This window comes from Benincasa hispida, chromosome 6, assembly GCF_009727055.1.
Source record: "Benincasa hispida cultivar B227 chromosome 6, ASM972705v1, whole genome shotgun sequence".
Classification (NCBI taxonomy): domain Eukaryota; kingdom Viridiplantae; phylum Streptophyta; class Magnoliopsida; order Cucurbitales; family Cucurbitaceae; genus Benincasa; species Benincasa hispida.
The window spans coordinates 38,093,792-38,109,471 of NC_052354.1; the positions used below are offsets into that span (position 1 = coordinate 38,093,792).

General features: G+C 31.5%; 1 protein-coding gene across 1 annotated transcript; it reads left to right on the forward strand.

Annotated features, from left to right (window-relative positions):
- The first annotated feature begins 8,076 nt into the window (after positions 1-8,076).
- LOC120080383 (diacylglycerol kinase 7-like) lies at positions 8,077-13,829 on the forward strand. Its single transcript, XM_039035029.1, has 12 exons — positions 8,077-8,664; positions 8,902-9,024; positions 9,124-9,261; positions 9,348-9,433; positions 9,675-9,762; positions 10,019-10,094; positions 11,141-11,223; positions 11,735-11,805; positions 12,045-12,122; positions 12,618-12,705; positions 13,109-13,225; positions 13,341-13,829. Exons 1-12 carry the CDS (start codon positions 8,296-8,298, stop codon positions 13,497-13,499), a joined length of 1,476 nt encoding a protein of 491 aa, XP_038890957.1. The 5' UTR covers positions 8,077-8,295; the 3' UTR covers positions 13,500-13,829.
- Positions 13,830-15,680: the final 1,851 nt, after the last annotated feature.

Here is a 15,680-nt window from a genome sequence, read left to right on the forward strand (position 1 = left end):
TGGTGGTCTATTGCAAAGATAGAAGAAGAATTATGTGATATTTTCAAGCAATTGGAAGAATTCATCAAAGTATGCTTCTGAAACCCTAATATGTTGAAAACTGAGAATATGCATGCTAATTGCCTAAAATTGATGTAGTAGAGTGCTTAGGTCCTTAATTGCTTTCGTATGTTGAATGTCAACTCCATCACGTCGTTCGTCCAATAGATTTGCTCGTCGTCCCCTCGTCCAATCATCCTCCACACACTACGTTCGTCGTTCCAGTCATCGGTGAGGATATGAGAAGATGCCATCATTCATTTGTCGTCCAAGAAGTTATCATTCATCATCATCCTTCTCTTGTGTTTTGTCGTTTATCGTTAATCTGTCACTCGATGTTCGTTTGCACCATCTTGTTCATCGTCCTACACATACCTTTTACCACATACCTTCATGAGTCGCCAAGCCAATGCTCGCATGCTAACTCGTGGAACTGTTAATTACATCACATCCTCTATCATGGTAAAGTGGACAAACCATAAGAATGAATTCATCTTCTCTAGAGGAAGTAACCATATTCCTTACGAGAAAGACAACATTAGTATTCGATCTAGAGCACTTTGTCAAACATGCATTGTTTTTCATGTGCTCAGATTGTCTGCATTCTCAATTGCCCTATCTTTTGCCTCAAAACTTTTTGCTTTGAACCTTTACTATTATTACCCTTGGACTCCACTAGACCACTATCACCACTTAACTCTTTATAAATACCATGCTCAGTCTTCCTTTCAAACACTTGTGTAATCAAGATCGTATCAACACATCTTTGACATGCATTTACCACAAGTAGAAGTTGATCATTCCATCTAATTTCTCCACATTAAACTTTACTAGACTCGTAAAGCTTGTCACACCTACTCCATTCAGAGCAAATTAGTAAATAATGAATAACCCACACTATTCACAATACTGTAGCATATTTCAAGAACTATTTTTTGATGTGGAAGTTTATATAATGTTGCAACCACAAAGCTTATTTAGAAATTTGAGAAACCAAAAACCTAAAACTATGATACCACTTATTGGGAAAAGTCTCCCAATTCTATTGCAAGAATAAGCACATAATCGAGACATTAAGAGAAAACCAAAAGACTATAAACTATATAAGAAGTTACGTGGGAAAACCCAAACTCAAACAAAAACCACAACTCACTAAAAAGAAATCCACTATTCAACTCTCTCAATACTTTTGTATCGATTATACCCTTTTCCACAACCATCAAGAGAATACAAATTAAAAAGGACCTTAACTAAAGTTAGCACACTCACGTTTAAAATGTTTCTAACTAGGACCATTTGAAACCAAAGTCATATGGTTCTTTTATAGTGCTTGAAGCCCATCACTTTTTTGAATCCTTCTAATATGAGACAACTGCTCATCTAATATTTTGTCAAAATCCAACAAGCCTAACCTTACATGAAAGAATTCACACTAGTGTATATTACTGCATCCAACATACTTTGATGCTTAAGACAATGATTAGTTCGAAGTAGTAGTGTAGAACTGAGCTAGCATGTTCTTTACATACCTCACTCATTAGTAGGATAAGTCCCTTCTATGTATACTTTTCTTATCTATTTTTTTGTGTCTGGGTCATAACACAATGCATCAGCATGGAGAGGAGTGACACGTACTTCGACTCGATTACGACCTAGTTTGATAGGTTGGATCGTTCTTTGGTGGTTGATCTTTCTTGCTCAACCTTAGTCTAGAGTCAATATGAAAAATGCTCACACACATTCTTAAAATATCAATTTTAGGATGATTTCATTTTAATTACACAAATATACCAAAAGTATTCATAAGAAGATATAAGATTACAAACATGTCTATTTCTTTTCTTTTCTTTTTTTAAAGAAAAAGAAAGATATAAAAATCGGTGAGTGATGAGCTACTGCATAACAATGTTTTTTTTTTCTTAATAAAGCAAAATATCAATTTTCGGCGAGGATGGTTTGACTATAAATACATGGATTTGTAGGAGTATAACTGGGAAGAAAACTTTTCACTCTCTTCTCTTAAAATCATGCTAAATTAACCTATTTGTGTATTTTTCATCAACCATTATTATATTATTATTATTATTATTTTGCCACAAATTTTCACAAATCTATCCTATATAAATTTAACTTCTGTCTAATAAGATTCCAAATTTTCACTTTCGTTCAGTAGATATATGAATTTTTTTTAAAAGAAATATGAAATATGTCAAAAGCTTATTTAACACTTTTAAAGTTCATAAATCAATTAGAAACATTTTAAGAATTCAATTACTTATTAGATTCAAATTTAAATATTGACTAACTAAAATGGTAGTTTATCCCCTTTTTTAATTAAATTATTATAAATTTAGCCTGAGAACTTTTCAGGTTTGTGTTAAGAGACGCTTGAACCTTCAAAAAGTGTCTAATGGGTGATTAAAATTGATAATATGTCCAAACATAAAATAAAAATTTGCTTGACATTCAATTTTGTGTCCAATCACTTTGAAAATTTTAGAAAATGTTAAACATCACAAAATTTTAAGCTTAGTTCCCGTTTGGTAATCTTTTTATTTTTTTATTTTTTAAAATCAAGCTTATTTTCTTCCCATTTTTCTTATAATGATTTGCATATTTGTTAAGTACAATGTTTGAATTCTTAGCCAAATTTCAAAAACAAAAATAAGTTTTTAAAAAATATTTTTTTTTAGTTTTTAACATTTGACTTGATTTTTTAAATCATTGGTAAAAAATATATAACAAAATGAATAAATGAGGTAGAATTAGTGTCTATAAGCTTAATTTTCAAAAATAAAAATCCAAAAACGAAATAGTTATCAGACAAAGCCTTACTCATTTATTATACACAAAATTGAAATTTCGAAAACCTATCCAACACACATTTTAAAGTAAAAAAATTTAATAGACACCTTTTAGATTTCAAAGACCTATAAGAATATTTTTTAAAAATTCACGTGGCTTATTTAACATAAATACAGAAATTAAAAAAAAAAAAAACCATGTCGATCCTTTTTTCCAATAATCGATAGGGGTGTTCAAAAAACCCGATGACTCAAAAAAACCGATCAACCCAACCAACCCATGCGATTTGGGTTGGGTTATCAACTCATTTGGGTTGGGTTGGGTTCAAATAAATGAAAATTTATGGGTTGGGTTGGTTCATGGGTTTGCCTAATATAACTCAAACCAACTCCAATTTATTACTAACTTTATAAAATATATTTTTTATAACTTATAACACAATTATTTATACATATATTGATTTTAATTTTATTTAATTCAAATATTTTTTGAATAATTTATTCTTCAACAACTCTTAAAAACAGTTTTTTTTGCACTTTATAAAGAAAATTTTCACTATATAAATTGAAATTAAGTTGTTAATCTTAATTCATTATATGAAAATAATTAAATTAGATTTTTACATATTTACCTTTTGCTTCTTTTTAGAAAAAAATTTTAAATTCATGACCTAATTAACCCGAACCAACCCAACTAAAATATTTAATGGTTGAGTTGGGTTGGGTTTATTTTTTAATAAGTATTATTTAGATTGAAAAAATTTACAACCCCAACAATTAGATTAAATTTAAAAAGTCAATTGAATTAAATTTAAAAAGTTTTCAATCCAACTCAACAATAAGACCCTATAATGGATGTGATGATTCAATATTCTAATCTTGTCAATGTCGTAAAGAATAGAATAAGGTCGGAATTTTCCTTTTGCCATAATAGAAAACGCTGTCGTTCAGACAAGCACGCGCTGTTTGCCTTAGCAGCCCGCAATATGATTCGTTGCACGTGGCATTGGTGGGCCCATTTTAACAACCCACAGTGTTCTTGTGGGCCCTCCAAAACTGGCGGAGTCAACGATTTAAACGCCCAATTTTTTTCTTTTCTAACGAATTACCAATTCTACCCTTTCCATCAAGGGGCTAATATTTTTCTTCCTTCTGCCGACTCTTTTTTTCGGTAAAAGTTCTAAGAAAGGACTATAAACTACAAATTGGGAAAATGGCAAATTGGCATATTTGGTCATTCCACTTTTTATTTATTTATTTTTCAAAGATTCATTAAATTCGAGAATTTTAATGGTCAATTCGAATTCTGAAGTACTTATTGAGTTCATCTATGTGTTAGTTTATTAGAGGAAATGATTGAAACTATAAGGAGATAATTTTTATTTTCCGTTTTTGCCCCTTTCTTTCTCTCCACATTTTCTTTATTTTCTATAAAAGTATTTTGTATTTAATTTTAGCATTTTCCTTTCATTCATTTTGTTTCGTCAATTGAATATTAGTGTAAAAAAAAAAAATGAGAGTATTTATATATGTGTTTTAATTCTATCATTTTGAGAGTATATAAATTGTATGTTTTTTTTTTTAATTTTAATTTTGTTGCATTTTCTCTTTGATTTTCTAGAAAACAAAGATATAATTTTTTTTTCTCCTCAAACCACAGTTTACTTGGAGAGGTTTTCTCTTTGATGTATATCATTTATAATACCCTATACCCAAGGATTCAAAATCTTGATTTGATACTTGATGACCACAATATTCTTGTACTTCTATAATGATCTTAACAATGTTATCTTTACTTGTCTTAATCTACTTTTAAGAGTGAAGACCATCCTTACAAACTAACAACAATTCTTTCAGAATACTTTGTCCTCACTTACATGCTTTCTAGAAAAATTCTCAAGAGGTCATCCAACATGAATTTGCTCCAAGCAAAACACATATAAACTTTGTAATTTCTATGATTGAGCCACTGAAAAAGAAAGGTACATCTTATTGGTATAGATTATAGTAATCATTAGTTTGTTTTTTTATAGGATGTCTCATTGGGATGTGGTCTTAATTCGTTCATGCACCTCTCCTCTACCTTAGACGTTATATTAGATATAGTAGTTGACAAAAACATTATGATCTTAATTTTATAGTAATATCCATGAAAATATTGAAACAATGTTAATGTTCATGGAGAAAATCGAATGTCTAGACAATTGAGCCTTGAGTTGACTATTCAGTATACTTGAAAATTGCTAAACCAATGATTATCTAGAATGAAAATGTTGTATTTAGATAAAATTGAGATTGTGCCATATTTGTCGATATCAATATTTTAAACATGATTAATTTGAGAACCAATTTCAACCATTAACTAACACTTATCAATATGCAAAGATCGATGATATATTTAGTAGGGTTAGATTAACAATAATTGATCCCTAGCTAGAAAATGCCCCTTTTAAATTGACATGCTTGACCCAAACTTTGTGGTATTAATAAAGCCTTAAAGTGTATTTATTGAATAAACGTGTGACGTAGAAGATCATCTTACTTGAAAAACCAACCAAAGTTTGAAGAAATGATGATTTAAGTTTCTCTTTAGTGTATACAAAGTTAGAAAGCGACTAGAGAAGAATAATCAATTCATATTAAATGTAACACACATTACATTATATCGTAGATAAAACGATTAGTATAATTATTTGTACTACTAGTTGTTCAGTTAGTTAATAAGTTAAAAATGTTTTGTTTGTTATTACTTTGTTAGTTATTTAGGTAAGTTATCGTTAGTTATTTTGTAATTGGATTTAACATTATTAATTAACTTGCAACTTAGTTAATACTTATATTCTTTGACTAATTAGTTAAGAATTGAATTCCTATCCCAAAATTTTGTTGAATAAAAAGAAAAAAAAAAGTTTAAATTTTGATGGACAATACAAAAGGATTCAAGATTTGGGTACATTATACTACATACCAATGAGATAGGTCAATCAAATTCAAACCCACAATCCTCAAATGATCTCTTATGCCATATTATTTGTGTTTGCTATTATCATATCCCCTTGATGCTCTCTAATGGGCCCTAAGTGAGCACAATTTCGAAGGAAAAAAATAATTAAGATGTGTGATCATAAGACATTATTGTTGTGGTAGGAAAAAAAATCATGATAAGTAAGAATAAGGGAGAAATTATACAAACAAAAATCAACTACTAGCCCAAGTGGGAAACAAGATTAATTAAAAAAGTTGCAATATCTGTAAAAAGAATATTGGAATTATTTACAAATCTAACCACAAATTTTTAGATGGCTAAATATGGCAATATTTTAAACTTGATTTTAATTTCTAATCGTATCAATTTTATCTTTATTGGTATATCAGTAATATATCTTATATACTTTTTATATCGTCAATCATATAACAATAATAGTTATATTTATATATCAATAATAGATTAGATATACTTTATATTATGTATATATGTGAATTGATACATCTATTACTATTTTAATACTCATTCAAAATTTATTTCAAGTATGACACTGATGTATCATTACTAGTTTATATTTGAAATTATATTCTATGTTTAACAATTATATTGGAGGTAATAAAGTACCATCAACATTTTCAATTTTCTAATGAGAATGGTTATGAATAGGACGAATTGAACCATTATAAGTTGACAACAATATACTATAATTAAATTATACTTTAGAACATAGAATTCAAATTTAAGTTCATGAATACACAAGTGCGTAAGTATAACTTGACGAATAAATTTGGTATATTAATATTATGTTTTAATCTATTAATTATATAATTGATATACTACTAATATATTATTGATATATCAAATTTTGAAACAAAAAGCAGAAGTTAGATTTAAATTTTATTTTATATTTGAAAATTTCAAAAAACCATCGCTAGATTTACAAATATAATAATGTGTTTTTTTTTATTGCTATTCTTGGATTTGCCTCATTAATTTAATAAACATTAGATCTATTTTTTTTTTTTTCTTAATTCAATATATGTTGGTTGAGGCAATCTTGAGCATCATTCCAACTAATTAAGGTATTAAAGTTAGAGGTTCAAATTCTCTTACATCATCGGTTATTAAAATAATAATAATAATGATTACAAATTGAGGACTAAACTATCTTCGACCTATGAATACATAAAAGTTGTCTTATATTCACTGAGCTATGTTTGAATAGATAATTTAATTATCGATTGACTATTTTTCTTAAGCTCTTACATTATTGTTATTATTATTTTTTATATAATATGTGGAGTAGGTGATCAAACTTCAAACTTTAAAGTTTATAGTACATGCACTATATCAATTAAGATATGCTTATTTTGCTTTATTACAATATAACTTACTAAGCCTTAAAAGAGTAATATAATGTTCTTTTAACTTATTATAGATAGGGACAATTAAATATAACCTAGAATTTATGAACATGACCTAGATCATTTGACTTAGTCATTCTTCCTAATATATTTATAAAACAAAACAAATAAATTTCTGAGTAGAAGTAATTTTGAAGAACAAAAGGCCAAAAATCAATTCATATTCAAATCCAATTGATAATTATTTGTTTTTTTAATTTTTTTTAAATAAAATTTAAGTCTATAAATACTAATTCTACACCTAAATTTCTCCATTTGTTGTATACTTTTTACCAATGTCTTAAACCAAATCAAATTTTGGAAATTAAGAAAAAGTAGTTTTTGTATATATGTTAACTAAGTATATAGATATATTTTTTTTGTATATCAGATATATCATTTAATATATTTGCTAGGAATTCAACGGAAATGAAAGCCATTGTTCCAAATTGGGAAATAAATAAATTTAATTTTAGAAAACAAAAAGATGGAGCTTAGAGGAGTCCTAATTTTTTAAAAAATATTATTAAAAAAAACTAAATAGTAATAATATTTATAAACTTAATTTCAAAAATAAAAATGTGAATATACGAAATGAATTCATAGTTATTGAAAGAAATTCCCACGTCGATTTAAAAAATAAAAATTCTAAAACAAAAAAAACGAAAAAGAGCTGAAAGAAGAATCAAAAGCCGCGTCTAGAACACGTCCAAGAGGACGCTACGAGGACGTAAATGTAAATAACTGAATTGTAGAAGGGTATAACTGTCTGCAGGTCTCCGTCGACGGACTTTTGAAGAAGAAAATTGCAAAACCCGCCGGAGACTCCGCCGTCAATGGTTATTATTAATTAAAATATTCCACCAATCAAATTCCCAATCATCTCTTTTCAATTTCCCTTTCCTCTCTCTCTCTCTCTCTCATCCCTCTCTTTCCAACTCCTCTGACTTCGCCGGAATGTTTATGATTTGATTTCTTCACTCGATCGCCCAGTTCTCCACCATATATATCTTCCCGGAAAAAACCCGACTCCAATCCGGCACTTGAAGATTCTGTGGAAGTAATGAACTCGCCATCGTCGAGAGGCGAAGGCGATTCAACAACTCGAATCGCGGCTCGATCTTCCATGATCGAGTCATTCAAGGGATGTGGATTGACAGGGTTGCGAATTGACAAGGAGGAGCTAAGGAAGAAGCTCCGGATGCCGCAATACCTTCGGTTTGCTATGAGAGATTCCATCCGGCTACAGGATCCCAGCGCTGGAGAGAGCCGTTTGCCTGGTGCTAATTCTATCTCCGGCTCAGCTTTTGTTCCCGAGAATGACGATGGCCCTCCGGCGTCACCGATGGTGGTGTTCATTAATCCAAGGAGTGGTGGTCGCCATGGCCGCTTGCTCAAGGAGAGACTCCAGATGTTAATTAGCGAAGAACAGGTTTTATTCAACTGCAATACTTTCTTATCCTTTTCGTGTTTGTTAATTATACACGATTAATTATTAATATGCAGTCATAATTGCTGTTAACTTGCTGTTAACTTGTGTAAATAGGTGTGCATTATCATGCTAAGTATTGGTTTTGGATTCAGGGAGTTGAATGCATTGTTCTTTAGGAGAAAAATAGTATATGTATATGTATAGCTCCTTCTAACCGATGGTAAAAATTTTGTGCAGATTTTTGACTTAACAGATGTGAAGCCTCATGAATTTGTTAAGTATGGATTGAGATGCCTTGAGTTATTGGCTGGGCTTGGTGATGCTTGCGCTAAAGATGTTCGAGAGAAGATGAGGGTCATGGTATGATCAAAGTGAAAATAAAGTATACAATAGATGTGTAGCTATATGAATTTTGTTTATGGTGGAAACTAAGTGATTTTCCGATGGATAATTGAGCAGGTTGCTGGAGGTGATGGTACTGTTGGTTGGGTTCTTGGTTGTCTTTTAGAACTTGAGAAAAAGGAGCGGCTGCCTGTTCCACCAGTAGGAGTAATTCCTCTTGGTACTGGCAATGACTTATCCAGAACCTTTGGCTGGGTGAGTTCTTACTCATGAAAGTTTCGATCATATGTATATATATCTCTCATAATTTCTTGAGCCGTAGGATCGAATGCTTTTTTCAGGGTGGTTCTTTTCCTTTTGCTTGGAAGTCGGCCATCAAAAGATCCCTAGACCGGGCAACCACCGGTCAAATTCGTAAGTTGGATAGGTAATCATTCACTAGTGGGAAAATTTGGTACTGTTTTCTTAGTTTTAAGGGTGCTTCTGCTTCTATTTTCAAAATTATTAACATGACGTGCTGTTGATTGTGTGTTAGGTTTGCATACGAGAATACTTTGATTGTGCACTTTTCTGTATATGTAATGGCCATGAGTGCGTCATGTGTCTAGATAGTGCAAGCATCAATAAACCGTTTATTGCTCCTCATAAGTCTGAGTATTCTGATGCAGTTGGCATGTTATTCTCTCTACACCATCTGGAGAAAATGTGGAATTACCCCATTGCATGAAACCTACAGAAGAGCATGCTCTTGATGAGGTTTGTGCATTTTATTACTTAGCTTTTAGTGCTTTCATAGTCTAGCTGAAAACATTTTGGATCTGCTCTGTTATCTTACCAATAACCTTGCCCTTTAATATATCTCATCTTTCTTTTTGTTATCCGTTGTGCATTTAGAGGTACAAGCAAAATATCAGTGTTAAATCTTTAAAATTCTTGCCTCTTCTTTTCCAAATAATCTTGTGACAACAAGGATTTGTATCTCAGTGGTAGAAGTTTTTCTTTGTGGCTGCAGAGCTTGGAAATCGAGGAGGCATTATCAGAGAAAGCAAGCTGCCACGAAGGAGTATTTTATAATTACTTCAGCATAGGTATAATAGGCATTTAACTATTTAAGCCTTGTGCATACACTAAGGGACGTATACATTATGACTTGAGTCAATGACACTCTCATCAATGATAAATCTTGGAGAAACATTGTGCACTTTTACATAAAAATTTGAAGGGTGATGCATTTATTCTTCCATTCATGTAATTGTCAATATAAAAGACTTAGTACGCAGAAATTGATTTCAGTGTCGAAGTTAAAGAGGATTGTATGAAGAAATTGATTTTATGTCAATATTAAAGAGGTTTGTAGGCAGAAACTAATTTTTAAGTAGTTGTAGTAAAGTTCTTTCTGAGCCTGACAAGTGGAGGATTTCGTATCTGTTATTATTCTACTTTTTATATTAAGCCTATTGATAGTCCGGACCATTTTAGTACACATGTTTAGTCTTCACACTTCTTGTGTATTGTTAATTGTCTGCATGTTTTATAGTCGAAAGGTTTTACAGAGGAATTGATGCTTAAGTAATGGTACAGTTACTTCTTGTGTTCTAAAGTTGTATAGTAATAAAGTTGTCCTTGTTTCCATATTTTTTTTGGCGAACACGTGGCATTCTACTAAACTATCTATTATACTATCACTGAAGTCTCATGTCTAGAATTGGCTCGTGCAAGAATTACTACCTTTCTAGCATTTAAGAATTGTAACTCAATGCTTTTTAAAGGATAATATATGCCTTGAAAAATTTGGTTGGTATCAAAATGCATTTTTGTACTAGTGTGGTCTGCAAATTAAAATAAAATGCACCTACCAATTTAATTGACTAATTGTATAGAGAATGCCACTTGTGGATCTCTCACACTCTTAGTTAGGGAGCTAGCTTCATACTAGATATATATAATTTTCTCGGATGATGGAGTTACTCCCTTGCTTAAAGAGAGGCGGAATTAACACGCGGACATCGCATGTGCATTTTGTTAATTTCTCATTTCGCATGGTTACAAGAATGCAATTTTATTGAATAACTTTTGTTTGGTTATTTGGTCACTTGTGTATATGTAGGTTTATTTATTTATTTTGATCATGCAGGAATGGATGCTCAGGTTGCTTATGGCTTCCACCATCTACGTAATGAAAAGCCTTACCTTGCACAAGGTCCAATTGCAAACAAGGTTGGGTTAGTTAATAATTTTGTTCCTTTATTTCTTACTATTACATGTTTCTATTACCGTCAGCATTAGTCTTATTTTTTCTAGTACAAATTGGAGATAGGGGAATTTGAATCACAGACCTCTTGGTTCTTAGCATACACTAATGCCAGTTGAGCTAAGCTCTTTTTGTTGTCTGTATTAGTCTTATTCTTCCTCACCTTTGACCTCCAAAGTAGAGATGTTGAGTGGAGGTGGAGTCCCTTATAGAAATTGGGAGGGATGTTGATCCTTCATTCCTTTGGGATGAAAGTAAAGTCAGGGTGGATGAGATGGTAAAGGGAGGTTATTCTTTATCTTTACAAAAAATCTATGAAAGTTTTGGTGAATGATGAAGCACCAGGGCTTGATGGATTTATAGTTGAGTTTCTTAAAAGATTCTGGGACATTTTTGAATTTGATATCTTAAATGTTCTAATGATTTCTTTATAGAAATGTAAGGATGCGCTTAACTGATTTCAATCTCTTCTTGCAGCTGATTTATTCTGGCTATAGTTGTGGTCAGGGCTGGTTCTTCACGCCTTGCTCTAGTGATCCGAGGTTAAGGTTAGATATTCTCGTGGAAAGTCTTGTTTTTGTTTAGTTGGACAGTTTCTGGAGAAATATTTTGTTTGATTTAGATAATTCTCTCTTTTTTCTCCCATAAAAAAGTTACCATAAGCCTGAAAAATGATTTTAGAATTGTTGCTTTGTGATTTAAATATGAGTTTTAAAAATATAGAAAACAAGAACACTCGGATTTAAATTTGCAATTAGGATTTTCTAAGAAACTTTTCTGGTTGTAGGGGCCTTAAAAACATTCTAAGGATGCATGTCAAAAAGGTCAATTGTTCAGATTGGGAGCAGATTTTAATCCCCTCGAGGTATCATGCGTTCTTTTCCTGGCTTAACTTGTATTTTCAATGGTGTTTTTGCGTTCATCGTCATATATGATATTGATTAAATAAACAATATTTTGTTAATTAACTGTTTATTTGAAGGGAATAAGGTAGTGATTAACTTGGTAGCTAGCTGCTAGATGGCAACCTAATGGTTGCAACAGCAGATGTTATGACATCTAACTATCAAACTAAAACCAACAGCCCAAAAAAGTCGAACCTTTAGCAGCTATTACAAGTATCCCTACAATTTTTCTGTGTTTTTATCTCGTTATGAGGGAAGGGGGATTTTCAAGAGGCGAGTTAGAACCATTCATGCAATGGTTTGAAGCGTTTTCCAGTATTAGGCATCATGTTGCCACTAGCTAGCACCCCATATGTTGCGAGTGAAGTCTGATTAAGTTGTTTGAAATTGAGGGGAGACGATTTTTGCTTTGTAACTTTAGGCATTTACCTTATTGTGTGAATCATTTCCTGCAGTGTAAGATCTCTGGTTGCTTTGAATCTCAACAACTATGGTAGTGGCAGGCATCCATGGGGAAATCTGACACCAGAGTACATGGAAAAGGTACATAGTTCCATTTTTTTCCCTTTACAGAGCACACCATAGTTTTCTAGTTTTTCCAGTTAGATTATACTTTCTAGCCCAATTCCACTTGAACTCTAAACAAGATATAATTTCCGTTTATTGCACTAATTTTGGCAATTTGCTTATGATTTGGCCCTTCTTATTGTAACCCCTAAGAAATAGGAGATAACCTGGAATTTCATTTTGGAATCACATTCCCTGTTGAGATTGCTTTGTAAGAAAGTAGAGTGAAAAAAAGTTTTAGCAGTTCCAACTGTGTATGGAATTGTAATATCCCATCATAACCTGCCATATTCTTTCTACCTCTAAATTCCTAATAAATTATACTTACTACTTCCAGGGAAGGGATACTTACCTTTCACATTTTTCATTTTATTTTTAGAGAGGGTTTGTAGAGGCACAAGTTGATGATGGTCTTCTAGAAGTTTTTGGTCTAAAACAAGGATGGCATGCATCACTTGTAATGGGAGAACTCATCTCTGCTAAACATATAGTTCAGGTAAATCAAATAATGTTGATGACTGCTACATGTCATTCTTGAATCATTATTTGAATTCAAGTTTAAAGAAAGGAATGAATGCAAATTGAAAAATATTGGTAAACTATTTTTTCAGGCTGCAGCAATTCGATTTGAACTTCGAGGTGGAGAATGGAAAGATGCATTTTTGCAGATGGATGGAGAGCCATGGAAGCAACCAATGAGCGACGAGTTTTCGACTTTTGTTGAAATCAAGAAGGTACCTTCTCACTCACTAATGATCAGTGGAGAATAACTTGAGAGCTACACATTGTTCATGATGCTGGTAATTTCTTACTGTTAGGATTAACCATTAATGTAAAGTAAACGGGTTGGTTGGTCGTTGGTCATCCTTCCGAAAGAATGTAAATTTTTTTATATTGTGCAAGTAATTTTTTTTTAGTTGTGGGGAGAGTTTGATGTTTCAGATTCATTTGAAGGGAAGAACATCTGGTTCTTGTTAGGACAGGATGACTAAACAGCAAATGAGTCGTGAGAGTGGCCAAAGCCTCGAAACTTATTTATTGTTTGTATTGTGTGACATTAATTCATTTAGCAATTCATGAAGCTCCCAATCTTCTGAAGATATTTCTTTTAAAATGCAACTGATTACAGTATGGGGCATTCTTATTAATCATCATCTTACCTTAAACCATGTGTTTTTGGTTCTTGTATTTTCAACTTTAGTTCATTTTTGTTACTGAACTTTTAAATGTTTCATTTTAGTTCTTGTAATTTCAATTTTAGTTCATTTTGGTCTCGCTACTTTCAAAATATCTATTTTGATCTATATACTTCTAAAAAGTGACCGTTTGGTCATTTCGTTTTCATTTCATTTCTAAGAGATCAAAATGATAACTTTTTAGAAGTATATGGACTAAATTGATCCAAAGTTGAAAGTATAAGAACTGAAATGTACATTTAAAAGTATATGGACCTAAATAAACAAAAGTTAAAAATACGGAGGCCAAAATGAACATTTTATTTTGCAAGTACACATATCAAAATGAACCAAAATATATGTTTTTGGGTAAATTGCAAAACCCACCATTGAAGTATGGTAATAATTACAATTATACCTTCAAACTTTCAATTGTAAAAATTGGGCTCCTAAACTTTTAGAAGTGTTAAAATTGGACTCTCAAGTTTACTATAATCGTAGAAATTGAACTCACAAATATGATAAAATTGGACTCTCAAGTTTACAATAACTCTAAACTTTTAAAGTTTCATTCGGAAAAATGGCAAAAAAGTTTCAAAATTATAAAAATAGAAAAATGAATTTATATAATAAAAAATACTAATTAGTAAAGGATAAAACTACCCTAAAAAAAAAAAAATTATAAATGAAAATGCAGAGATACACTCTTTCAAAAACAACATGAATATCACAAATACACTCTATCTAGACATTATAGAACCACAAATACATAGTATTAAACATTCCAAAAGCAAAATTTAAAATAAGTTGTTGACAAGTGAATATGTGAAGGAATTGCAACTTCATGATGATGTGACCATTGGAAGTATGATTGTGTTTGATATTAAACCAGTTGTAGAGTCTCATCATCCTCATTTCACGTGACTATTTTACTCACTGGATCTTGAAAGTCAGCTTTAAATACTATCAATCCCAGAACATCATGGTTGAAACTGATGTTTAAAGTAGAAACAAAAGCAGGATACATGTGTTGTGTGCAAGCGAAAAAAAGGTCGGCAACTTGGTGAGGGTGGTCGTTAAAAGCTAGCCAAGATGATGAAATTCAAGAAAAAGTTATTGAACCAAGCGGCATCATGGTATAAACTGATGTTCAAAGTAGAATAAAGAATACATGTGTGCAAGCGAAAAAAAGGTCGGCAACTTGGTGAGGGTGGTCGTTAAAAGCTAGCCAAGATGATGAAATTCAGAAAAAGTGATCAACGAGTCAGGTAGAAAACTGATGTTCAAAGTAGAAAAAAAGTAGGATACATGTGTGCAAGCGAAAAAAGGTCGGCAACTTGGTGAGGGTGTGTCGTTAAAAGCAGCCAAGATGATGAAATTCAAGAAAAGTTATTGAACCAACGAGTCATGGTTAAAACTGATGTTCAAAGTAGAAATAAAGTAGGATACATGTGTGCAAGCGAAAAAAAGGTCGGCAACTTGGTGAGGGTGGTCGTTAAAAGCTAGCCAAGATGATGAAATTCAAGAAAAAGTTGTTGAACCAATGATCGAAGACATGGGATTGCAAAGGAGAAAATGAGATTTTGGGGCAGCTAAGTGAAGAAATGAAGAATATGAAATTTAGGGTTTTTTGTTATCTTTTTTTTTTTATAAATAATGATGATGATGATGATGATTGCAACTAAAGTAGATTGAGAATAATAATAATGAAGAAGAAAAAGAGAGAGAATAACACAATGATTTACGTGAAAAACCCTTAAACAAATTAGGACAAAA

What these genes read in the sequence shown, in the direction of transcription:
- LOC120080383 (XM_039035029.1), top strand. Translation starts at nt 8,296, where the DNA reads ATGAACTCGCCATCGTCGAGAGGCGAAGGCGATTCAACAACTCGAATC. An exon ending in TATCCAGAACCTTTGGCTGG is followed by an intron (nt 9,262 to 9,347) that starts GTGAGTTCTTAC and finishes TGCTTTTTTCAG; the next exon opens with GGTGGTTCTTTTCCTTTTGC. An exon ending in AAGAGCATGCTCTTGATGAG is followed by an intron (nt 9,763 to 10,018) that starts GTTTGTGCATTT and finishes TTGTGGCTGCAG; the next exon opens with AGCTTGGAAATCGAGGAGGC.